The sequence below is a fragment of the Pelmatolapia mariae genome, linkage group LG16_19 (assembly GCF_036321145.2).
Source record: "Pelmatolapia mariae isolate MD_Pm_ZW linkage group LG16_19, Pm_UMD_F_2, whole genome shotgun sequence".
In the NCBI taxonomy this organism is placed as follows: Eukaryota; Metazoa; Chordata; class Actinopteri; order Cichliformes; family Cichlidae; genus Pelmatolapia; species Pelmatolapia mariae.
In genome coordinates this window covers 55890267-55912998 of record NC_086241.1, presented here as the reverse complement: position 1 = coordinate 55912998, position 22732 = coordinate 55890267, and the positions used below count along the sequence as shown (strand labels likewise).

At 41.8% G+C, this 22732-nt stretch overlaps 1 protein-coding gene across 1 annotated transcript; it reads right to left on the bottom strand.

The window, feature by feature from the left end:
- Positions 1-695: 695 nt before the first annotated feature.
- LOC134644643 (phospholipase B1, membrane-associated-like) lies at positions 696-17588 on the bottom strand. Its single transcript, XM_063497730.1, has 38 exons — positions 17541-17588; positions 16171-17010; positions 11316-11381; positions 11151-11216; positions 11012-11067; positions 10836-10893; positions 10629-10736; positions 10476-10517; positions 10025-10093; positions 9808-9885; positions 9646-9706; positions 9495-9553; positions 8864-8937; positions 8739-8782; positions 8324-8432; positions 8166-8217; positions 7265-7345; positions 6690-6755; positions 6510-6610; positions 6343-6424; positions 5595-5699; positions 5386-5481; positions 5199-5270; positions 5016-5093; positions 4832-4892; positions 4694-4752; positions 4012-4079; positions 3879-3922; positions 3638-3737; positions 3486-3537; positions 3288-3368; positions 2416-2481; positions 2164-2258; positions 1760-1841; positions 1549-1653; positions 1305-1400; positions 1120-1194; positions 696-1030 (listed from the first exon to the last, which is right to left on the bottom strand). Exons 1-38 carry the CDS (start codon positions 17586-17588, stop codon positions 773-775), a joined length of 3753 nt encoding a protein of 1250 aa, XP_063353800.1. The 3' UTR covers positions 696-772.
- Positions 17589-22732: the final 5144 nt, after the last annotated feature.

Sequence of the window (22732 nt, the reverse complement as noted above, 5' to 3'; positions counted from 1 at the left end):
AAGCAGCCACCCCTGTATAGACCTGCTACATTATTACTGATTAAAAAAACAACAAAGTAAAGGTTACATCAGGTTTCATATAGTAAACTGATCTGGTTTGTAATTATGTCTGCAATCTGTCAAAAATAAATATGTATGTAAGTGGCGTAAAGTATAGTATTTCAGCTTGAGCTGAATGAAGGGGGAAACCGCAGAAATTGTTTCTCAATGCTTGAGTAAATGTACTTTTCACCCTGTCACAAGTTTGTGACATAATCAACAGAAGCTGTCGGCATATTTCATCACTCTAAAGAGATCATAAACCATTCCTGTGTATATTTTATCAGCAGGCTCGGCCTTTGGAGGTAATAATCAACCTAACCAATGTGAGCATGAGTAGTTTGTGTTTTGCAGTGCTTTTTCTCCACAAACAGGTGCATTAAGCTGGGTCAGGATTGAGCAGTCACACTACAGTACACTGTTTCATGAATTATTGCCAATTAACCCTCCATCTCCCACCACCCACACCATACAATCCCACTAGTATTTGTCTCAAAATGAAAACACATTACAAGTATACACAAAATTACCACAGAAACTTAATTCAGTGTTTATTTTACTGCATATATTTATATATACATAGATATATGTATTTAAGTTACAATATAAATTTATCAAAGCAAACAGGATCATATATAACATTGTGTAGTTTTGAAAAACAGCCTCATCGTCAGTGTTTGTGTAGCTCTTTATTTTTCCCCCCTAAATAGCCCCATGAAAAAACATAACAAATTTAAAATTCTGTGCCCTTCATCTGCCCCGAAGTCATCATCTTCTTCTTGTTCTTCCTGGCTTTGTAGGAGAAGAAGAGCCAGGTGATAGCCGAACCAATCAGAAGGCCAACAACAGTCAGCACAGCAGCGAGCCATGCTTGCACAGTGTTAGGGCACTTTGGATTGCCCGAGGGTTGTGGTGTGATGCCAGTTATGGGTGGTGTGGCTGTGACTGCAGGAGCCACACTGTTTATCTTTGTGAAGATGTAAGGATGTTCCTGGAACACATAAATAGGATGTCAAAGTTCAATTCCACAAACCTGTAAGAAAACTGCAATAAGAAGTGCTTCTGCAGCTGATTCCTTACCTCAGTAGGACACTTGATTCTATCTCTGCCATTTGAAAAGGCGTTATACGTCTGTTTTTCCCCCACTGGTTCCATCTAGAGATAAAACCACAAATGCATCTCTGTTCAGCATAAATTGCAGGGAGATGTTGTAATTATAAAGGCAAATACAGTTATCCTTTTACTACCCACATTAAAAGACTCACCATGTTATTCCATAGAGCTACAGCCATGTCAGCATGTCCCCGTTCACTGAAGTGGAAACAGTCCTGGGAGAAGTATGTGACATCAGGTTGGCCTTCCTGCAGGAGGGAAAACACACAATCATCCCTGTTTGTGGGTAAAATGCATCCTGAGGACTGACAGACTTGTTACTGTCCGCAAACTAAATGTTTATATATAAATACATGTAGAGCGTAGTGGAGGGTGATAGGCACACGGAAGACTTACAGCATTGAAAGGTAAGATGGTGCTTTTAAAAAAAGGCTGGAGAACCACAGCAAAATCCTCTCTGTCGTCATAGCGACCTCCATGCAACAGTTTTTCGGTTTCAGTCTGGCAGAAACAGATGGCTGATGTTATTAAGGTAATGTAACAATCCTGATTCATCAACACTTGTTCAGAATCAAACATTTTACTATCATGGCTCCAGTCTGCTAACCTGGTATTCCCGATTGATTCGTTTTGCTTCTGCCAGCTCTGGTGAATTCTCTCCCGGGTCCAAGAAGCATCGGCAGACAAACCTGGGGATACATAGGGAAAAATCACTGATTTCTTATTCTTTCTGGTATGAGGGAGTTGTTTCATATAATACAAATTATATCTGATATTCTAGTTTTTCTCAATAGACAGCGCAATGAAGAGGAGAGGATCTACAGGAAAGGGCCTCAGGTCGGAGAACCTCGGCTGTTGTATTTAGCCTTACAGCATATAGTCGCTTGCTCAATCTATCACCTAGACCTGATGTCTTATGACAGATTCCCTAGATATAGACGAGAAGTGATTTAGACTGCCTTGTAATCAATGATCTTATTCATGAAAAGCTGCTTAGATTGATGAACATACTGTTGCACCACACTGCACCCTAGGGTGTCCTTATTGATCTTGCGAAGACCTTCAATTTCCAGGATCCCCAGCACGTTCACAATCGTCCTGGGAACCTACAATAAAAAAAATAAAAAAAAATCATAGAAGAGTGGAGCTAAAAAACTGGATGAACCCAAATATTCTTTTTTGTTCAGAATCTCTTAAAAGTATTTTCACTTATGATCTTACTATATAATATTATTCTTTTTACATCAATAAAAATAGTCTCACCTCATTGTACAGTATGTTCAAGCTTGTCATCATATGATAGCTGTAGTTCTTAGGTGAGTGCATGGCCTGTAGTTTGGACAGATGCAATCAATAAGGCTATTTATTAACACATGAACTTAGTTCAGCCATGACTTTTTGCCCCCCCCCCCCCAGTGTTTTTTTCTTCTTCTTTTTGTTGTAGCCAGCAGCATAATTAAGGCAGATATGAGGGGAATATGGCCAAGTTTGAATCCACCAAGAGAGAGCCATGCAACATGTAAGAGCGCACTAGCAACAACTAACCCTAAGCTGTCACTATAGTCTCAGAGCTCATCTTAAATTGATGCTGCACTTTGATATTCTGCTTCAAAGCACAAACATTAAAAGAGAGACTACCCTGACAGCGGAGCGTGAGAGGCGTAATGGGAGAGGGGGGTGTGGGGTGGGTTTAAAATGAGAAAGGAAAAAGCGGGAGCGAGCAAGACAGAGACAGGAAGAAGAGAGTCTCGGTTGACTTCTGTGTTGTTTATGCCTCTTAGAGAACAAGGCCTGTCACTGTGTTCTGTGTGCTTGTTCAACGCAGACATAGGCCGGGGTAGAGGAGGGAGGGGGTGATCTGTGTTGCAGGGCTAAAGTGACAGAATGTGCTTATTGAAAACAAACCATGTCTGCTCTCATCCCTGTCTGACACAATAAAACAATAAAGGGGGGGCTCACAAGGCTTAATTATTCTGCTCCAGTGCTTAGTTCCATTTGGGGAGTGATGATATCTCGAGACAGCGTTTAACACCACTGGATGTTTAAGGACTACACTTGCAGAGGGAAATAATTTTCCCCCCTTAAAAATGCCCTTCAAACCACATTTCCCGTGGCGACTTGTTAAAGCAACTCACCCGATCGTTGCAGTACTGACACAGGTCATTCCCTCCGATGAAGAGGGTCACAAGCTTCCAGTCGTTCTCAAAATCCACGGCCTATTTTGATTGGTGGTGACAGATTCAGAGAGACAGATTTGATTACATGTGTTTTCCCGCAGAAAACGTGGCAAGGCTTGAGACAAGGCTACATTAAAAATCACATGTTAAACTCACTGGGTTCTCTTTCATGGCATCAATAAGGCGTCTGACCTGTGCCGGAATTTGTCTGTATGGAATTGCATATAATTAGCCCATGCAATGCATCCAAGATAGCATAGTAATAGAGCCGTTTATATATCTGATAATACGTGGACGTCAGAACTCACGATATTTTAGCGCCTGATACGGCCACATTGAAACCAGCCTCCTGTGTTCCTGTTCCCTTTGACATTCCTTGGACATCAGGATTAAACTTCTTAAGGATATCTAAAGTATACATTAAAAAAAAAAAGTTAGGGTACAGAGTTTACTCAGTTAAAGACAAAATACAGTTTTTTGTCAGACTATTTCTGCCATCTAGTGGTTCTTATGTGCACTACAGTTCAACACAGGAGGTTTCTGACTTACTGGGTAATGTTGTGACAGTCTCAAGAGTATCATCACCTCCAATGCTAATAAAAAAATAGGCAAACAAAGAATGTATGTTTACAATGCAACGTTTATAGTTTATAATGTGCAAAGTCTTGTTTTGGTCTCTCACCTCCACGACACTCCTCTGTACTCAGTACTTAGTTCCGCCAGACTTTGTGATTTAGCACCAAAGGCAGCCTACATTTGGGAAAAGGTGATTTTACAGCTGAATCATTAACAGACTTCCCCCCGTTTCAACCTCTATCGTCAATTAAGTTGATATTACTATCTCTGTTTATACATTAACTGATTTATAGGTACCTAAAAAAGGTGTGATGTGTAACACTATTATTACCATCATAAATTATTACAGATTAATCTACTCGCTGTGGGTCCCAGAGACCAAAAAATGTGCCAGTGAGTATTTTTCAGCTCTAAAGAACTTGAAAACAAAGAAAATCCGTCCTTTAGACAGTAACTCTGTCACATTTGTCTATTAGTGATGAGATTTATGAAATATTATAGTATTAATGGGTTTTTCTGGTATTCAATTTTTATTGTACAAGCAAGTACATTTGATTTATTTAGAAACTTTGAAATAAATTAGATTTGCAAGAACTGAGAACAAACAGAGAAGAAAAAACAAGACGCATAAACCACAGGCAGATAACTGCATAGCTGCCAAATAGTTGACTAAGGCTGTGAGAGGCAAATGAAGGATTTGGATGAAAAACAGTGAGCGGAAAATTTGGGGAGTTATTTAGAGGATTTATTCAGTTATGACAAAATGCCAGTCACGCTCTTAAGCTTACCGTTAAAGAGTCTCCTAGAGCAGCCACTACCTTGATGTCTGCTGGTCGCACCTTGTGAGCTATTAAAAAAGTCAACATGAGTATATTTGACATGTAATCATTGTATTTCAGAACTGAATTATAACACAGGATGAGCACCTGAAGTGGGCACAGAGTTGGACGGTGCCGTGTTTGAACAGGAGAAGTCACTCCCCCAGTTCTGTAATAAGATAAAGATATATTTCAAAAATAAGACTCTGTCATTTTCCATTGTGCATAATGTAAATAATAAATGTTTGCCACAAGATTTTGGGGAGTATGAAACACCTAAATTATAACCTACTGGGACTGGAGCAGGAGTGGGTGGTGGGCCTGGAAAGGTGTAGTCGCTATTAACAGCCGTCCTAATGAATGGGACTGTCTGTATTTGGAAAGAAAAATGCAAATAAAAAAACCAAAAAGCTAATAAAAGCATAAACCTAATAAAATAATAATGCAGAATGTTGAGATTGAGATTCATTTTTACCTCAGAGGGACAAATCAAATCAACGCCATCCGTGAAGTTTTGTGTAGCAGTCTTTTTGCCCAGTGGCTCAAGCTAAAAGAGCATGAAAGTCAGTTATTTAGTATCAGAGAAGTTAAATAACAAAACAAAACAAAAAACCCCATATGGGGCAAAATATTGATGTCATAATGGCCGTAGAAACTCCTACCATATTGTTCCACAGACCACGGGCCATGAGTGTGTGAGCTTTCTGGCTGAGATGAAAACAGTCAGGGGCAAAGTAAGAGCGATCGGGCTGGCCGTCCTTTTATAAAGAAGCCAAAGAAAGGAAGACTTTTTTTTTTCAAGTTAAACAAATTCCTAAATGAAAACAAAAATATTGTAAAAGTGTGGTGTTTCACATTTGTAAGACATTACCTGTAACTTGGGAAGAGAAAGCCCTCTAAGGAAGGGCTGTAGTATCACAGTGAAGTTATCATGCGTGTCATACCGCCCAGAGTCAACGAGCTGTTGCATGCCAACCTGAGAGGACAGACAGACATAACATGACCTCACAAGAATAAAAAGCAAATAAAGTTTTTGACTTTGCAGGTCCAATGATAATCAGTGGACAATGACATAATAATATCGCCATCTTTAGCCTTTAAAAAGTCCACTTATTTGTTGTAGCAAGCTTTTAAACCTCATGCTGCGTTCAGGATAAATTCATTATGACCTCATGAAATTGTTTAAAATACACAGGTGTCTTTAATTTTTAGTCATAATTATTCAGTTACTATTACAATACAGTTATTAAACCAAAGAATCTGTTATTATAACTGAAATCTACTTTCATTCCTTAATAGACTGACTGTAGAGTCAGTCTATTTATGCCCTTGAAAATGCTGCTGTCAGGTTAAGTAAGCTTGAGAAATGTTTAATGCACATAAGAAAGCACAGGTTCATGAGAGAATTGTAATTGTTTAGTTTATTTATTTTCTTTCTGTATTCATCTCTTATTTTATTACTTTACTCTTAGAGCCATTATTGTAAGCATTGGAGGAGTAAATTTTGTTTTTTTCTTCAATTTTTTTAAAAATTGTACAATGACAAATAAAGGAACCCTGAACCTTGACATGTGAAAATTATGGAAAATCCTTCTTTTTAACTTTTCTCTCTTTCACACCTGGTAGCCTGTGTTGTAGGTCTCAAGCATCTCGAGTTCAGCTGATCCGTCTTTAGGACTCAGGACACAGGAGCAAAACATACTGGAACATAAATGCACAGAGTGTCAATTAGTGGTTTACGATTTTTGGTCAAACTGTTTGTCCAACACAACAAAATATTGCTTACTTTGCAAGCCAAGTTGGACACCCCAAAGTTGAATTGCTGTGCAGATCACGCAGCTGTTTGACGCTAAACAGCTCTACCAGATTGACAACGGCACGAGGCACCTGGAAAGATTTCGACATTGAAAACATACAGGGATACTGAATGGCTGTGGCAGCAAGGTGCAAGAAGATGAGAACATACTTCACTGTGGAGTATGTCTAGACCTTCACTGATCCGACGGACCACATTCCTGGGTGAGTAATAGTTCTGTAGGGGGGAAACAAAATCTCTATTACAAAAGATCCCAAGCATAATAGTGAAAAACAAACATTTGGTAAATTATTGAATTAGTTATTCCACTGTAACGTACAATTAAACTATTTTGATTATAATTTGAATGCCGAATATTTTCTTCTAGCTTCACAAATCAGGAATTGGCTATGATTACTTGTCTTTAATGATTATTTTGGACTGTTAATCAAGTAAAGCAAGCAACTTTTCAGGCTTTTGTCTCTGAAAGATTGTTATGATAATGAGGATAATTTTAAGTTGTCATTAAAATAATAAAATATTTTGGATGACCAACATGAAAAATATCTCTAAATTTGATTTTGACCAAAAATGGACATTTGAAATTTAAACTATATTTATAACAGCTTTTTTTCTTCTTATTCAGCAGTTTATGGCAGTTTAATGGTATGAAACCGCCTGATTATAATGGCAAAGTAAGTAAGTACAATATATAAAACAACAAAGACAACATGTGGAGCGCTTACAGTGTCCTTGCAGTAGGCGCATATGTCATTTCCACCAATGAACATGGTGATAACTTTCCAGTCATTGTTGAAATCGATACGCTGCAGGACATAAGAGGTAAAGTTCTGTGTTTAATTTGTTCATTATTAACTTAAAGCTGTGACAAAATACACATGTGTCTGAATGTATACCCACCGGCCACTCTATTAGGTACACCTGTTCAACTACTTGTTAAGAAAAATATGTAATCTGCCAATCACATGGCAACAAATCAACATGTGGTAGGCTGGTATGAGTATTTCAGAAGCTGCTGATCTACAGAGATTTTTACACACATCCACTACTAGAGTTAACAGAGAATGGTCCAATAAAGAGAAAATATGTCGTGTTGATGCCAGAGATCAGAGGATAATGGCCGGATTGCTTTGAGATGATAGAAAGGAAAAAGGAACTATAGCCATTTGTTACAACCAAGGTCTGCAGAAGAGCATATCTGAATATACAACAAATCAAACCTTGAAGCAAAAGGGCTACAGCAACATCAAAAGATCTCACAAAGTGCCACTCTTGTCAGCTAAGAACAGGAAACGAATGCTAATGCTTTATGAAAACATGGATCCATTCTGCCTGGTATCGACAGTCTTGGCATTTTCTTGGGTCGGTTTTTGCTCCAATCCAATAAACCATCTTTGTGATGTGGTCAAGCAAGAGATGATGGATCATGGATGTAAACCAGACAACTCATGATGCTGTAAATATGGAGCAAAATCTCTGAGGAATGTTTCCAGCATCTTGTTGAATTTATGCCAAACAGAAATAAGGCAGCTCTGTTGGGAAAAGGAGGTCCAACCCTGTACTAGGAAGGTGTACCTAATAAAGTGCCCGGTATGCATATTTCTCCTGCAGTTATCGCTGACTTACCGAATCGCTTTTCATTTTGTCCACTAGGATGCGCGCCTGTCCTGCCATGTCACTAGAAATAGCAACAAATGTTATCTTTAAAACTTGCTGATTAATTTTTTTCATATAGCATGCTGCAAATCCTGCTAAGGCTGAAAGTAAGTACAAATGTGACTTACTCGCTCTTTGCTCCTGCAACAGCCTGATTGAGAAAGGCTTTATCATTGTTCTGTCCACTGATTCCTGTAGAGAATCCAGTCAGGGAGGGGTTAAACTCCCTCAGGATGTCTGAAAAAAAAAATGATTAGAAGTTAACACAAAAAAACCCTCAAACAATGATTTAATTGTTATACTCTTATATTGTAATTTAGTCGTTGTGACAGCATTTAGAGTTCTAAAGTATACAAAAGTGCCCTTTCATTTTAGCAACCAAACTCATTTTGTTGATTCAGGTCATTAGATTGCATAAAAGATAGGCCCTTTCAAGCCTATATCCTTTAGTGACGGTGATGAGAACCACAATTTAGTTTAATAAATGAAATACAACTACCATTTTTTAAACTTCAAAAAAATGCGTGCAAGAGAGAGACATACTGGCCAGAGTTGTCACAGTGGTTATGTTTTCGTCACCACCAATGCTGAAAGTTGCAGAAATTTAGTTAGTTTTATAAAGTAACTCTTCCAAAATGTAAACAAATTTGTATTTTAACTTGTCTTACCTCCATGACAATCCTCTGTACTGATTAAGCAGTAACAACAAGTTATCTGATTTTGCACCTACACCATTGGCTGCCTGCAGGAAACATCAGATGCAAGACAATAAAAAGCCGAGCTAATAAAACCCAAAGGAATGAACTGGTTGGTCCTGCAAGGTACTATGACATAGGTGTTAAACATATGGCTCCTGGGCCACAACTGGCCTGCTTTGCATCCTATTCTACCCACTAAATGTATAAAGATTGTAGAGAAGTCATTAATAACTGCAATTTTTCAAGAAAATCCAACGTGATTACAAAAAATTGTAAAAGTATGACAGTAAAAAAGTTCAAAACATAAAATAATAAAATACTTTTATGATTGTTTACTTCTAAAATATTCTTTTTATGAAGGTTTTATGCCTTTTTAGATCTAGTGGGTCGGTAAATTTAAGTGCAAATGAGAGATAGGGTTAATTATTTGCTCATCCTTTCCTACCTTTGAAATTATTTGTTTATTAAATTTCAATGTTTTTGAAAATTATTAGTATTATCATTATTATCATTACCAGTAGTAGTAGCAGTAGTAGTATTGATTTTACTGTTTGGACCCCCATTAGATGAAATTGGGCTGTAGGAGAAGGGAAACACTCACTGTCAGGGAGTCACCAAGCGCTGCCACCACCTTGATGTCTCCAGGTTTGAGCTCATTAACTGTACAGTGGAAAGAGCAATGTGACTGAGCATGGTTGGACTGAGAAACATTTCCCTCAGTGTATTAGTGGAATTTAAAAATCATTTCTCACCTGATGTGGGTATGGTGTTAGACGGGCTACGGTCTGTGCAAGGTATCTCGGTACCCATCTCCTAAAAAAAATATACTCAGGTCAGTTTATCTACAGATTTAAATCATCTTCTTTTCTTTCTTTCTTTCTTTCTTTGTTTTTTTTTACATATCTGACTCTTACTTGAACTTCTGCTTTGTTGTAAAATTCCTCCACTGTTTCAGGAGGGGAATTAATCTGTGTACGCAGGAAAGGATGCTCCTGGGATGAGAACAGAAAATTCACAGTTTTAACAGTTTAACATTGAATTTTATATCTTAAAAAGTCTGCTCTATGAGATGAAAAGCATTAACACATTAACACTTCAAAGGCAATTTTTCAATAGTCTGCAGTGGCTCACCTGGTTAGGGCAAGGAAAAGTTATGGCATTTCTGTCAGTAACCTTGGGCTCACTTGTCAGTGGCTGAAACTGGAGAAGAAAAGGTCAATGAGTGGTTCAGATTTGGGGTTATATGTGCAGCTGTTTTGCATCCAGCAGCCTACAAAGTACAATCCACTCATCTGAGCATTCAGAGTGAACAACTTTGAGGGGAATCATCCTGTAGATAATCCCATGAAGTAAATCTTTAAATCTCTTGTCAGGCATATTAACACTGTAATCAGTGTTTAATTCTGGCCTTATTTTAAATTGGGATGATTTTAATGTCAGAATAAAATGAATTTCTAGAGGTCTGCTGCTCTTTCACACTGCCTATACACTGCCTATACACTGCAATACATATATATATGTATATATATATATATATATATACATTTTCCTTTTCGCATCTAAGTGTGGTTTAAGAACTTACCAGGTTTGTCCAGAGTTGAATAGTCAACTGGTCAAGGCTAGACTGTGTGGAAGCATATTACATATACAAGGTACACATTAGTCAGCAATATTTCATGAGTTGTTAATAAAGGAAAGATTATGCAACGTAACTGATAGGAACAATGTTACTTACAGGGTCTGATTGGGGCTCAAGGATAGCTGGGGCTGAATGCAACATAACAGTGAAGTCTGCACCATTGTTGTTCCACTTTGGATTTTTGAAGACATGGCTCAGAGTATCCTGAAAACAAATCCCAAATAAAATGGTCAATTAGGCAGGAAAATATGGCAGAGAGACAAAAGGATACACATAAAATGTACTTATTTACAATTAGTTTACCTGCAGTGCTTTCAGGAGAGTTGCTTTATATAGGCGTTTGGCATTACACTCACACGTGCTACAAAATTAAAAACAATCCTATAACTATACATGCATAACACAGAACAAACTTGACACATGTTTTACATGAGTTTTTAACACGTTGCGTTTGGTAGATTTTTATGGGAAACACTCACTTATCTTGCTGATGATATCCACTCCAGGTGACCACATGAACTAAAGTACGATGCAGCTGTAAGCATACACCCAGAGTGTTATTTTTAATTGCCATTCCATATGTTCATTTAAAAACTGAATCCAAAAAAGGGACCATACCCGTTTCTGCAGTATCTGCAGAGCTGCTTCCACTTCCTGCACCGCAGCCTCAATATCTTCTTCAACCTGAAGAACAAAGAAATGGCAACATTTTTTACTTTTTCCTTTTCATCACATGCAGCACCAAAAACAGAGCCTTAGCAGAAATTAAACAAGAGATCTTACATGTGACGAACAGGCACATATGAAATCTGCGGGCACAAACAGCAGCACAAGCTTCCAGTCTTCCACCTGAAAGGACATGCAGTATTATGTAAGAGTGTCTAAGTTGTTTGTTTTTCATGCACAGTTTGCTAGATTTGATTTTCTCGAATAACTCAGTGCGCCTTAGTTGGGCGAATGCTTGCAGTTTATGAACTTAACCTGTCATTGTTCACGTCTACCCAGAGAAAACTTATATGAACATGAGGGAAACCACGACTTCCATACTGTGAGTATGACACAAATAAACAGTGAAACATCAAGACGCCCTGATTCAGTATCAGATAACTAGAAATGTAAAGAATTATTTCCATTGCCTACAGTACAGCTGTATCTACTGTGCAGCTGTATCTACTGAGTTCAACCACATTTACCATTCTGGCAGATTCAGACCACATTTAACATAACAGTTTCCATCAATCTCATGTTGACTTTCTGTTTCGTTTGATGCTTTTGTTCATTCCTCTGTGGTTGTGCTTCATAGAATTTTGTGTATGTATGATTTATTTTTATTCATAAACTAAAATGTCTTAAATGTCTACTTTAATATTAAAGTGGCCTTGTTTATTAATATGTTTTTATGCCTGTGAAGCTCTTTGAACCTCTGTATGTGATATTGGGCTATAAAAATAAAACTTAAAATTAGTTAACAACTGTGGGATTTTATTCAGAGACATTCCTGAATAACCATGACTCGGGTGATTTAAATTAATAAGTGACTATAGGAGTACCCAAGCACACCATGTCTCCTTGTTGAGATATCAATCTGAGATTGAGGTTTCATTTGTATTTATGTATATGCCATTGTATTTATAGTGGATAAGCTCATTCACTGTAAAGGTCACAGAAACATTCAGATGTTTAAAATGCATAAATTAATATGATAGGGGTTAATTTTACCTGATGTGAAAGGGAGAGTGAAAGGTCCTCGGCTTCTTCCAGTAAACTCCTGCAAACACATAAACTATCAAATAAAGAACCCTGCAGCAGTCTTCTTAAACAGTATTTATCTGTATAACAGACATAATGTGTTTTACCTGGACTGCGATGAGCTCTGAGCTGATTGTTGAGCAATCACCTTGGGGTTAAACATGGACAGCAACTCTATTCAAACCACAAAGACATTACAGTGAAGACTGTGGTAGACGTTAACACACAATAATAATGTACAGACAATGTACATTATGACATAGATGATAACTGATGGTAAAAAGAAAGCTTGCTTTCTTTTATGTTGCTAGGACACTTTCATGTGAAATCAGAGTCACTAACCGATGTTTATGGCCCCTATCTTATCCTTACAGATAAAGAAAACTATATGTTTATTAACCCTGACCTTGAACTGAACTATTAACTGTAAAAGCTTTCCAATACATAATCCCAAAGGCCTTAATGATTTGATAGGCATTTTTTAAAAAAAGCTTTAATCCACATGAAGTTGGCAGTGAAAGCTGAAATGATAAAGCAGGTTTATAGTGGTTCACTAAAACAAGATTAATGATGACGTTCTAGGCCTGATAACATAATAGGAGATTTAAATAATATAATAATAATTAGTTGGGAAATTATTAACTTTGAAAACATGAAACCGAAGTTCAGTCATAAAGTAACAAAGTATTTTGGGAAAACAGTTTTGTGATTACAAATACTACATGTAAAAGTAATTTCAAAGGTTAACAGTTTATAACCAATGGGATTATTTATATTAGATTGCATGGTACATTTTTAATTTTATAGATCCATCTCTTGATATTTGAAAATAGTAAAACTGGCTGTAAATGAGACTTACCGGCTAGTCTACTGATAATTCTGGAGGCTTCATCCCTAAAAATGAAGACATACACATTGTATAAGACTGTGGTTGTGTTCAGTTAAGTTTACTTTTAAAGCAGCAGTACATGCTGACCCATTCAGTGTTCATTCTTCAGTATAACTTACACAGGTTTGTGCTTTTTTTAATTTTTTATTTTGCAATATACCTGTTTGAATCTGGTATTCCCAAGGTATAAACAGTGGTGATATCAGTAGGTGTCAGAGCATGAACTGGTGTTGGAAAAGCAAGGAAATGAAATGTCAGCAATCTCATAATACAACACTAGAAAATATATTTAAAAGCAGACCTATTATAGAAGGATGAAAGTAGTGACTAAGCGCCTTCAGGCAACTGTTGTTGTGATTTGATGCTATAGAAATAAAATTGCATTTTAACTCTCTGCAGTCACTGATTATGTCTGCAGGGAGCATTACCTGAAGAAGATGGAGACAAGTGGGGTGGTAATGGTGAGCAAAGTATGGACATGTACATTTCCGTCTGAATCACACAAAAAAGTCTGTACATTAGTACATTACAAGAGCAATATACAGATGATAGTATAAAATATGAATGTGCAGACAAAAAGGTGTGATAACTGGCAAAAAGTACCTCTTCTGTTTTTACTTTTGTCTGGTCGCCACCTTCAACACCATCTAGATGGGACGTAAGTCAAAACTTAACACTTTTGAATTTCTAAAATACTGAAATTAAACCAACCCCATGAAATTAATCAGTAGAAGTTAGGCAGTTTATAAAAGTCTAAAATCTTAAATTGAAAAGAGTTAATTAGGTTAAAAAATATTAGCAGGTAACAATAAAAAAGTTGCATTTTTCTTATTTTAATTTTGTAAAACTCTTTGAAATTTTTAGTGAATAATCAACTGAATTAATGTTTACGCACTACTACTTTATTTAAAACAGGAAGATAAAGTATTAGCTTTGCTGGGATATACTCTCTCTGAGTGCCCACATAGATGCTTCTCAGATTTTAAAATTGCACCTTAACAAGACTTCTGTGTAAATTATTACATTTGCATTTTCAGCCCAAAGTTCCTGAACATTTATATCTAACGTTTTATACTCAGTGTATAAAGTGCACATCAGCAAACATGAGATAATTCTAGTATAAAACACAGCTTAAATACAAGGCACTCTGTAAAGGAAACAATGCTGTCAAACTGGTCAAATAGGCAAATCATGCATCAGCCAGCAGTGACCGCTCAGTCAAAAGATCATTCTGATTTCAGCTCATGCTGTGCCTTCTTGCCCTTAAAATTTGCTACATAACTGAGCACATTAAAGTAGTCCAACGTGTTCAGTATTTACCTGAAAATGTCATGCATAATCCAACAAGGATAGCCACAATCAGGAGTGCAGCTCGAGCCATGATGTGGTCAGATTGTTTTCCACAACGGGGGATTTGTGCAGTTCTTCCTCTTTTACCTTTGAAACTCAGAGAATGAAACTCTCACTCGCTGTAAAAGTGCAGCATATCAATAAAGAGTGTGGAAAAGACTGGGATTCCAGAGAGAGCAAAGTTTTAAAAGGCAAAGAAGGGAGCCAGAGAGGAAACCCTGTCAAATAGAAAAGAAAAGAGTCCTCTCTGCTATGTTTGTCCTTTACTCATCTGCACTTATTCTCTTTTATAACCCCTTCTTATCAGTTTATCCAAATAACAATCGATCGCATCCCTTTCTCTATCTCTACAGCTGTAATTGTGCTGTGTCACCTATTGAGACACATAAATCAGAGGACCATGAAATGAGTATCAGTTTTTGGACTTCTAAGTCAGAGATTAAATACCTTTATATAACAATCACTGGCATATTAGTCATATTAGTGAATCAACTGAATGAATAAAATCCATATGTCATGATTTTAGGTAATTTTTTGTGTGTAATTTGCTTATTTTAAACCAAATTACTATTCTGAAGTTAAAATTTTACCAGTTTCTGTTCCATTATGTCATGGAAGGGGTTTGTGGACACAATGGCACATCGTGATGATCACATTAGTGATTCACAGTAAAACTCACGTGGGTGTAAAGACACAAACAACTAAGAAAATTATTTGCAGGTTTATAGTTTTCTAGCTTTCAGGGATGATTTCTGTGTAACTATAAATTGCAGGGCAACTATAAACTGCCCTGCAATTTATAGTTGGACTAATGCTTCACTTTATCGGAAGGCGGTTCTTAACCAGTAATGATGAATGGGAGCTCCTGGTGTTGCATGTGTTTCACCCAGGTTATATAATTTTATGCTAACAACCAGCAAGCTCGCTTTTGGAGATGTTTTGAGATATGATTAGATTGCTAAATACTTTATGAGTTGTGTCCTTTGAGATGGCTGTGCAGATAGACCCGACCCTTGGAATCAGTGCAGGATAATCCATCAAGATATCTTGATGTTTTTGAGTTGTCAGGAGTTTTCCATCAAGCAAAACATTTTAGGTTTATAATGTTATGACATGTTGTATCAAAACAGGCATAAACAGACAGGTGATAAATAAGGACAAACTGAATAACTAAGCAGAAAAAGATAAGAAACAGCTTCACTAGTGATCGGGACTTTTTTGATCTATGAAAAATGGAGCCAGTCCAGTTAACTGATATCTTACTTACCCACACTCCATATGTGTTACTGTAAATGACCACGGCAGACCCGGGTGCACGTTCATGCTTTGCAGCATACTTTATTAACACTTTTACGGTTGCTGTACATCCACACCCAGAGCTGCAGCTCTCCCGCTGCCAGCTCAACATAACAACAACAACAACCCCAACCACAGGACCCAGTATAATATTTAAGTTGGCGGGGCGTGATTGCAGATGCCATGCAGGTGCGTCCACCCTCCCTGCACCGGAGGTGCGTCCGCCTTCCCTGCACGGCATCTCAGGCCACGCCCCCGCCACATACCCCCATCGCCCGACTGAGGCCGGGGAGCCATCCGGCCGAACCTACACCCCCCACCGCGAGCGGGAGAGGGGATCAGCCCACAGCTCACAGGTGGCTGGGCCGACATAGGATCAATTGGCGCGCCGACCTCTGGTGGAGATGAGGCCAGTCTGGCCAGCATGCCGCCCTCAGACTTGGCGGGGCCATCACACAGCTTGCCCTCCGGCCGAGCAGGCTTCCCTGGCACGGGGACCTTGGGCTCCTCCTCCGCCGCAGCTCCCGGCTGAAGCAACCCCTCACGCGGCACCTTCTCCGCCGCCACTCCAGGCTGGAGCAGCTCCTCCACCCCCATCAGGTGCGGATCCTCGCGCGCTCCCTCCACAAGCAGGCGCGAACCCTCCCGCAGCTCCTCCTCATCCGGCAGGCACGGACCCTCGCACTTCACCTCCTCCTCCAGCGACGGCTTGGCAGGTCCTTCCTGTGCTCTCCGCTCGCTGACCTCCCGCTCGGGCTGAGCAGGTGGGTGAGCTGGTGGTGGTGGACCCAGTGGTTGCTCTGTGGCCCTCCTCCGGGGAGCAGGAACAGGTGCAGGCCCTGGCCGGGTACAAGCCGCCCCCACCTGCGGAGTGGGGATGGGTGCGGTGGCAGGCTGGGTCCTGGCTGGTCGCAACCAGGGGGCTGGAACAGGCACCTGAACAGACCGGATCTTCTCCACCCCAGCGCCATTGGGGAGCGCCGGTGGGGGTGGCGGCGGTGTCGGGCAGGACTGGATCAGCGCCGCCAGATACTCCATCCTCTGCAGGTGGCGTTCAGTCTGGTCCTGCAGCTCTTCCCGCCGGCGGCGCCACACCGCCGCCTGCTCCTGCTGCGTGGCCGATTTGCACCAGCTTCTCCCTCTGCTGGCCCACTCCTGGGTCTGCCGTGCCTCCCGTCCTGGGTTTCGGCACCACTGTAAATGACCACGGCAGACCCGGGTGCACGTTCATGCTTTGCAGGATACTTTATTAACACTTTTACGGTTGCTGTACATCCACACCCAGAGCTGCAGCTCTCCCGCTGCCAGCTCAACATAACAACAACAACAACCCCAACCACAGGACCCAGTATAATATTTAAGTCGGCGGGGCGTGATTGCAGATGCCGTGCAGGTGCGTCTGCCCTCCTTGCACGGGAGGTGTGTCTGCCTTCCCTGCACAGCACCGCAGGCCCCGTCCCACCACAGTTACAACTGCTGATTTAAGGGTGTTGCATTTTGGAGAGCCTGAAGGTGTATTGGGAAGGAGCTGAAAGAGCTAAGGTCTACAACTTCAACACAACTGCCTTCTCTTTTCATGTTCACCCAGTTCCCTCGCTGCTGCAGCTTTTTATATTCCACATCAGTGGAATATTGTAGCTTTCGGATCTGCAGAAAGGTGCGACAAAGAAGGTGCCTAAGAAGTACAGCAAGCTGTCCATACTAGAGGCCTTGGAAAGACTCACAGCCTTGGCCAGCCGCTTGAAGAGATACACCAGAGAGATTGAAGGCATGAGAATAAACCAGCTGTTCTCCACAGAATACTAAAAGAGCATATGGGAGAAGGACACAACCCAATACTCAGTGGCTGGTGGATCTGAGAGTAGACCACATCAACCACCCTGAACAGGGTCCAGTAACCATCACAATGGCAGACATCCAAGAAAGGGTCTCCAGTATGAAGAGTTGGACAGCACCAGGCCCCAATATGGTTCATGCCTACTGGCTGAAGAAGCTGACTGCACTCCATGAGTGTATGGTAGCACAAATGAACCAGCTGCTAATTGACGAGAGAACCCCGGAATGGCTAACTGAAGGCGGGACAGTCCTGATCCTCAAGGACCCCCAGTATGGTCCGGTCCCATCCTAATACCGGCCAATAACCTGCCTCAGTACTACATACATGGAAGCTCCTGTTGGCTAAGATGAACAGGCACATGGGTCAATACGTAAGCGGGGCACAGAAAGGAATTGTCAAGAAAACCAGAGGCGCAAAACCTAGCAGTCAGCCAAGACTGCAAGACTAGGCTGACCAACCTGTGCACTGCCTGGATTGATTACAAGAAGGCCTATGACTCAATGCCCCACACCTGGATCCTGGAATGCCTACACCTATACAAGATCAACAGGACCCTAAGAGGCTTCATCAGGAACTGATGCACAATCCAGCACATAACAGCAGGATGCAATCTGCCAGCAGGCAGGGCATACATTGAACGCCATTACCAAGTGGCCGGCATAGTCGGCCACTGTCCTGAATTCTAAATATTGAGGATAAGAACAAACCAACACTGACCCAGAAGAGTGCAGTCAAACAATGATTTTATTGAACACACGCGTGGGAAGATGTACACTGCAACACATCAGCGTAGCTCTTCACCCAAGAATACACTTCAGAATGCTTTTAATATATCAGGGTTCCGCCCCTTCATGCGTCAAAATGAATATGACATGCATCAGTTATAGTAAATGGTCAATTAAAAAGCTAAAAACAGACAGAGAAGTTCCTCTTTCTATCACATTCTTCCATACATGGCAATTTGTTTCACCCTCCAGATGGTCCCTGTGAGCTTGCAATCTTCTCGACTCCTCTTCTGTCACCTGTTACTAGGCAAACTCAAATGCAGTTAGAAGCTAAATGAATTCCAGGCCTTTGACCTGGCCTATCTTTAAAATCATTTGTGTTTGTAAGCATGTATGCCTTTTAACCTTCTGCTGCTCCAAGTCACTTACACCATGGATCGTCGGGACATCGCGCCAAACGAAGCTTAAGACCTTGAATAGACTGAGCATCAACTCTTTCATGAGCACAATATGCAATGTGTGTATACAATGATTATAGCTGCACCTTTAATAAAAGTTTTAATCTGATGCCAGTAGCTTTAATAAACATTTTAATGCAATGTTAATGATGAAGGCAAAATGTGGCAGTAAAATATTTTCTTTATTCCCACAATACAGAAACATCTGTGCCGAATATAGCCTGGAAGTCCCGAGGTCAAAATGGGAGACGGCCCCAAGGGTGGTGGAGAATGGCCGAGCTAAGATCCAGTGGGACTTCCAGATACAGACGGACAAAATTACGGTGGCCCCTAGAGACAAAGCACATGCAAACTCCAAAACACATGCAAAATACAAAACACATGCAAACTCCAAAACACATGCAAAATACAAAACACATACAAACTCCAAAACACATGCAAAATACAAAACACGTACAAAATCCAAAACACATGCAAACTCCAAAACACATGCAAAATACACTGACAGCGTGCTCAGTGAATACCTCAGGCAGCAGAAACCCAAGAAAGAGGAGGAAGGTGAGGAACCATCATGGAAAGACAGGCCCCTGCACGGTATGTACCACCGGCAGATAGAGGAGGTGGCTGATATCCAGAAATCCTACCAGTGGCTGAACAAAGCTGGACTGAAAGACAGCACGGAGGCACTAATCATGGCAGCACAGGAACAAGCACTGAGCACAAGATCCATAGAGGCTGGGGTCTATCACACCAGGCAAGACCCCAGGTGCAGGCTGTGTAAAGATGCCCCAGAGACAATCCAGCACATAACAGCAGGGTGCAAGATGCTAGCAGGCAGGGCATACATGGAGCGCCATAACCAAGTGGCCGGCATAGTATACAGAAACATCTGTGCCGAGTATGGCCTGGAAGTTCCGAGGTCAAAATGGGAGACGCCCCCAAGGGTGGTGGAGAATGACCGGGCTAAGATCCTGTGGGACTTCCAGATACAGACGGACAAAATGGTGGTGGCTAACCAACCGGACATAGTGGTGGTGGACAAACAAAAGAAGACGGCCGTAGTGATTGATGTAGCGGTTCCGAATGACTGCAACATCAGAAAGAAGGAACACGAGAAGCTGGAGAAATACGAAGGGCTCAGAGAAGAGCTCGAGAGGATGTGGAGGGTGAAGGTAACGGTGGTCCCCGTGGTAATCGGAGCACTAGGTGCGGTGACTCCCAAGCTAGGCGAGTGGCTCCAGCAGATCCCGGGAACAACATCGGAGATCTCTGTCCAGAAGAGCGCAGTCCTGGGAACAGCTAAGATACTGCGCAGGACCCTCAAGCTCCCAGGCCTCTGGTAGAGGACCCGAGCTTGAAGGATAAACCGCCCGCAGGGGCGAGATGGGTGTTATATATATGTGTGTGTGTGTGTGTGTGTGTGTGTGTGTGTGTGTGTATAAGGGGTATTGGCAAAGAGGAGAGTGTTGTGATGGAGTGCTATGCCAGCTGAGATTTTTTTGGGACGAGATGGATCTCATATAAATATATACATATATATATATCTCACTGATCAGTGAGGTGCTTGGCTACAAGTTGAACAGCCACAAGGGGCAGTACCCTCCATGGAGAAGGAGGCTAGAGGGCAAGATCAAAGTAGCACGAAGGGAGGTTAGCCAACTAACGGAGTTGCAGAAAGGCGTGACAAAGAAGGTGCATAAGAAATACAGCAAGCTGTCCATACCTGAGGCCTTGGAAACTGCCAAGCAAAGACTCACAGCCTTGGCCAGCCGCTTGAGGAGGTACACCAGAGAGATAGAAGGCAGGAGAATAAACCAGCTGTTCTCCACAGAACCAGCAAAGGTGTACTCTCAGTGGCAGGGGAACAATAAGAGAACAGCACCACCAAGGCTGGAGATGGAGCAATACTGGAAGAGCATATGGGAGAAGGATGCAACCCATAACGGCAATGCTCAGTGGCTAGTGGATCTGAGGGCAGACCATAGTGACCTCCCTGAACAGGGTCCAGTAACCATCACAGTGGCAGACATCCAAGAAAGGGTCTCCAGTATGAAGAGTTGGACAGCACCAGGGCCCGACATGGTTCACGCCTACCGGCTGAAGAAGCTGACTGCACTCCACGAGCGTCTGGCAGCACAAATGAACCAGCTGCTAGTTAACGAGAGACACCCGGAATTGCTAACCGAAGGTCGGACGGTCCTGATCCCCAAGGACCCCAAGAAGGGACCGGTCCCATCCAACTACCGACCAATAACCTGCCTCAGTACTACATGGAAGCTCCTGTCAGGCATCATATCGGCTAAGATGAACAGGCACATGGGTCAATACATGAGCGGGGCACAGAAAGGGATTGGCAAGAATACCAGAGGCGCAAAACACCAGCTACTGGTAGACAGAACAGTCAGCCGAGACTGCAAGACCAGACTGACCAACCTGTGCACAGCCTGGATTGATTACAAGAAGGCCTATGACTCAATGCCCCACAGCTGGATACTGGAATGCCTAGAATTGTACAAGATCAACAGGACCCTAAGAGCCTTCATCAGGAACTCAATGGGGATGTGGGGTACAACACTAGAGGCCAACTCCAAGCCCATAGCACAAGTCACCATCAAGTGCGGGATCTACCAAGGAGATGCTCTGTCCCCACTGCTGTTCTGCATAGGCCTGAACCCCCTCAGTGAGATCATTAACAAGACTGGCTACGGATACCGACTACGAAACAGAGCGGTTGTCAGCCACCTCCTGTACATGGATGACATCAAGCTGTATGCCAAGAGTGAACGAGACATCGATTCACTGATCCACACTACCAGGCTATACAGCAATGACATTGGAATGTCGTTCGGACTGGAGAAGTGTAGTCGGATGGTAACAAAGAGAGGGAAGGTAGTCAGAACTGAGGGGATTGAACTACCAGAAGGCAACATTGCAGACATAGAGGACAGTTACAAGTACCTGGGGATCCCGCAGGCAAATGGGAACCATGAAGAGGCCTCTAGGAAAGCTGCAACCACCAAGTACCTGCAGAGGGTCAGGCAAGTCCTGAGGAGTCAGCTGAACGGTAAGAACAAGATCCGGGCCATCAACACCTACGCCCTGCCCGTGATCAGGTACCCTGCTGGGGTAATAGGCTGGCCAAAGGAGGAGATAGAAGCCACTGACATAAAGACAAGAAAGCTCCTGACCATGCATGGAGGGTTTCACCCCAAGTCCAGCACCCTGAGGCTGTACGCTAAGCGGAAGGAAGGAGGCCGGGGACTGGTGAGTGTCAGCACCACAGTCCAGGATGAGACAAGAAACATCCACGAATACATCACGAAGATGGCACCAACTGACAGTGTGCTCAGTGAATACCTCAGGCAGCAGAAACCCAAGAAAGAGGAGGAAGGCGAGGAACCATCATGGAAGGACAGGCCCCTGCACGGTATGTACCACCGGCAGATAGAAGAGGTGGCTGATATCCAGAAATCCTACCAGTGGCTGGACAAAGCTGGACTGAAAGACAGCACAGAGGCACTAATCATGGCAGCACAAGAACAAGCTCTGAGTACAAGATCCATAGAGGCTGGGGTCTATCACACCAGGCAAGACCCCAGGTGCAGGCTGTGTAAAGATGCCCCAGAGACAATCCAGCACATAACAGCAGGGTGCAAGATGCTAGCAGGCAAGGCATACATGGAGCGCCATAACCAAGTGGCCGGCATAGTGTACAGGAACATCTGTGCCGAGTACAACCTGAAAGTCCCGAGGTCAAAATGGGAGATGCCCCCAAGGGTGATGGAGAATGACCGAGCTAAGATCCTGTGGGACTTCCAGATACAGACGGACAAAATGGTGGTGGCTAACCAACCGGACATAGTGGTGGTAGACAAACAGAAGAAGACGGCTGTAGT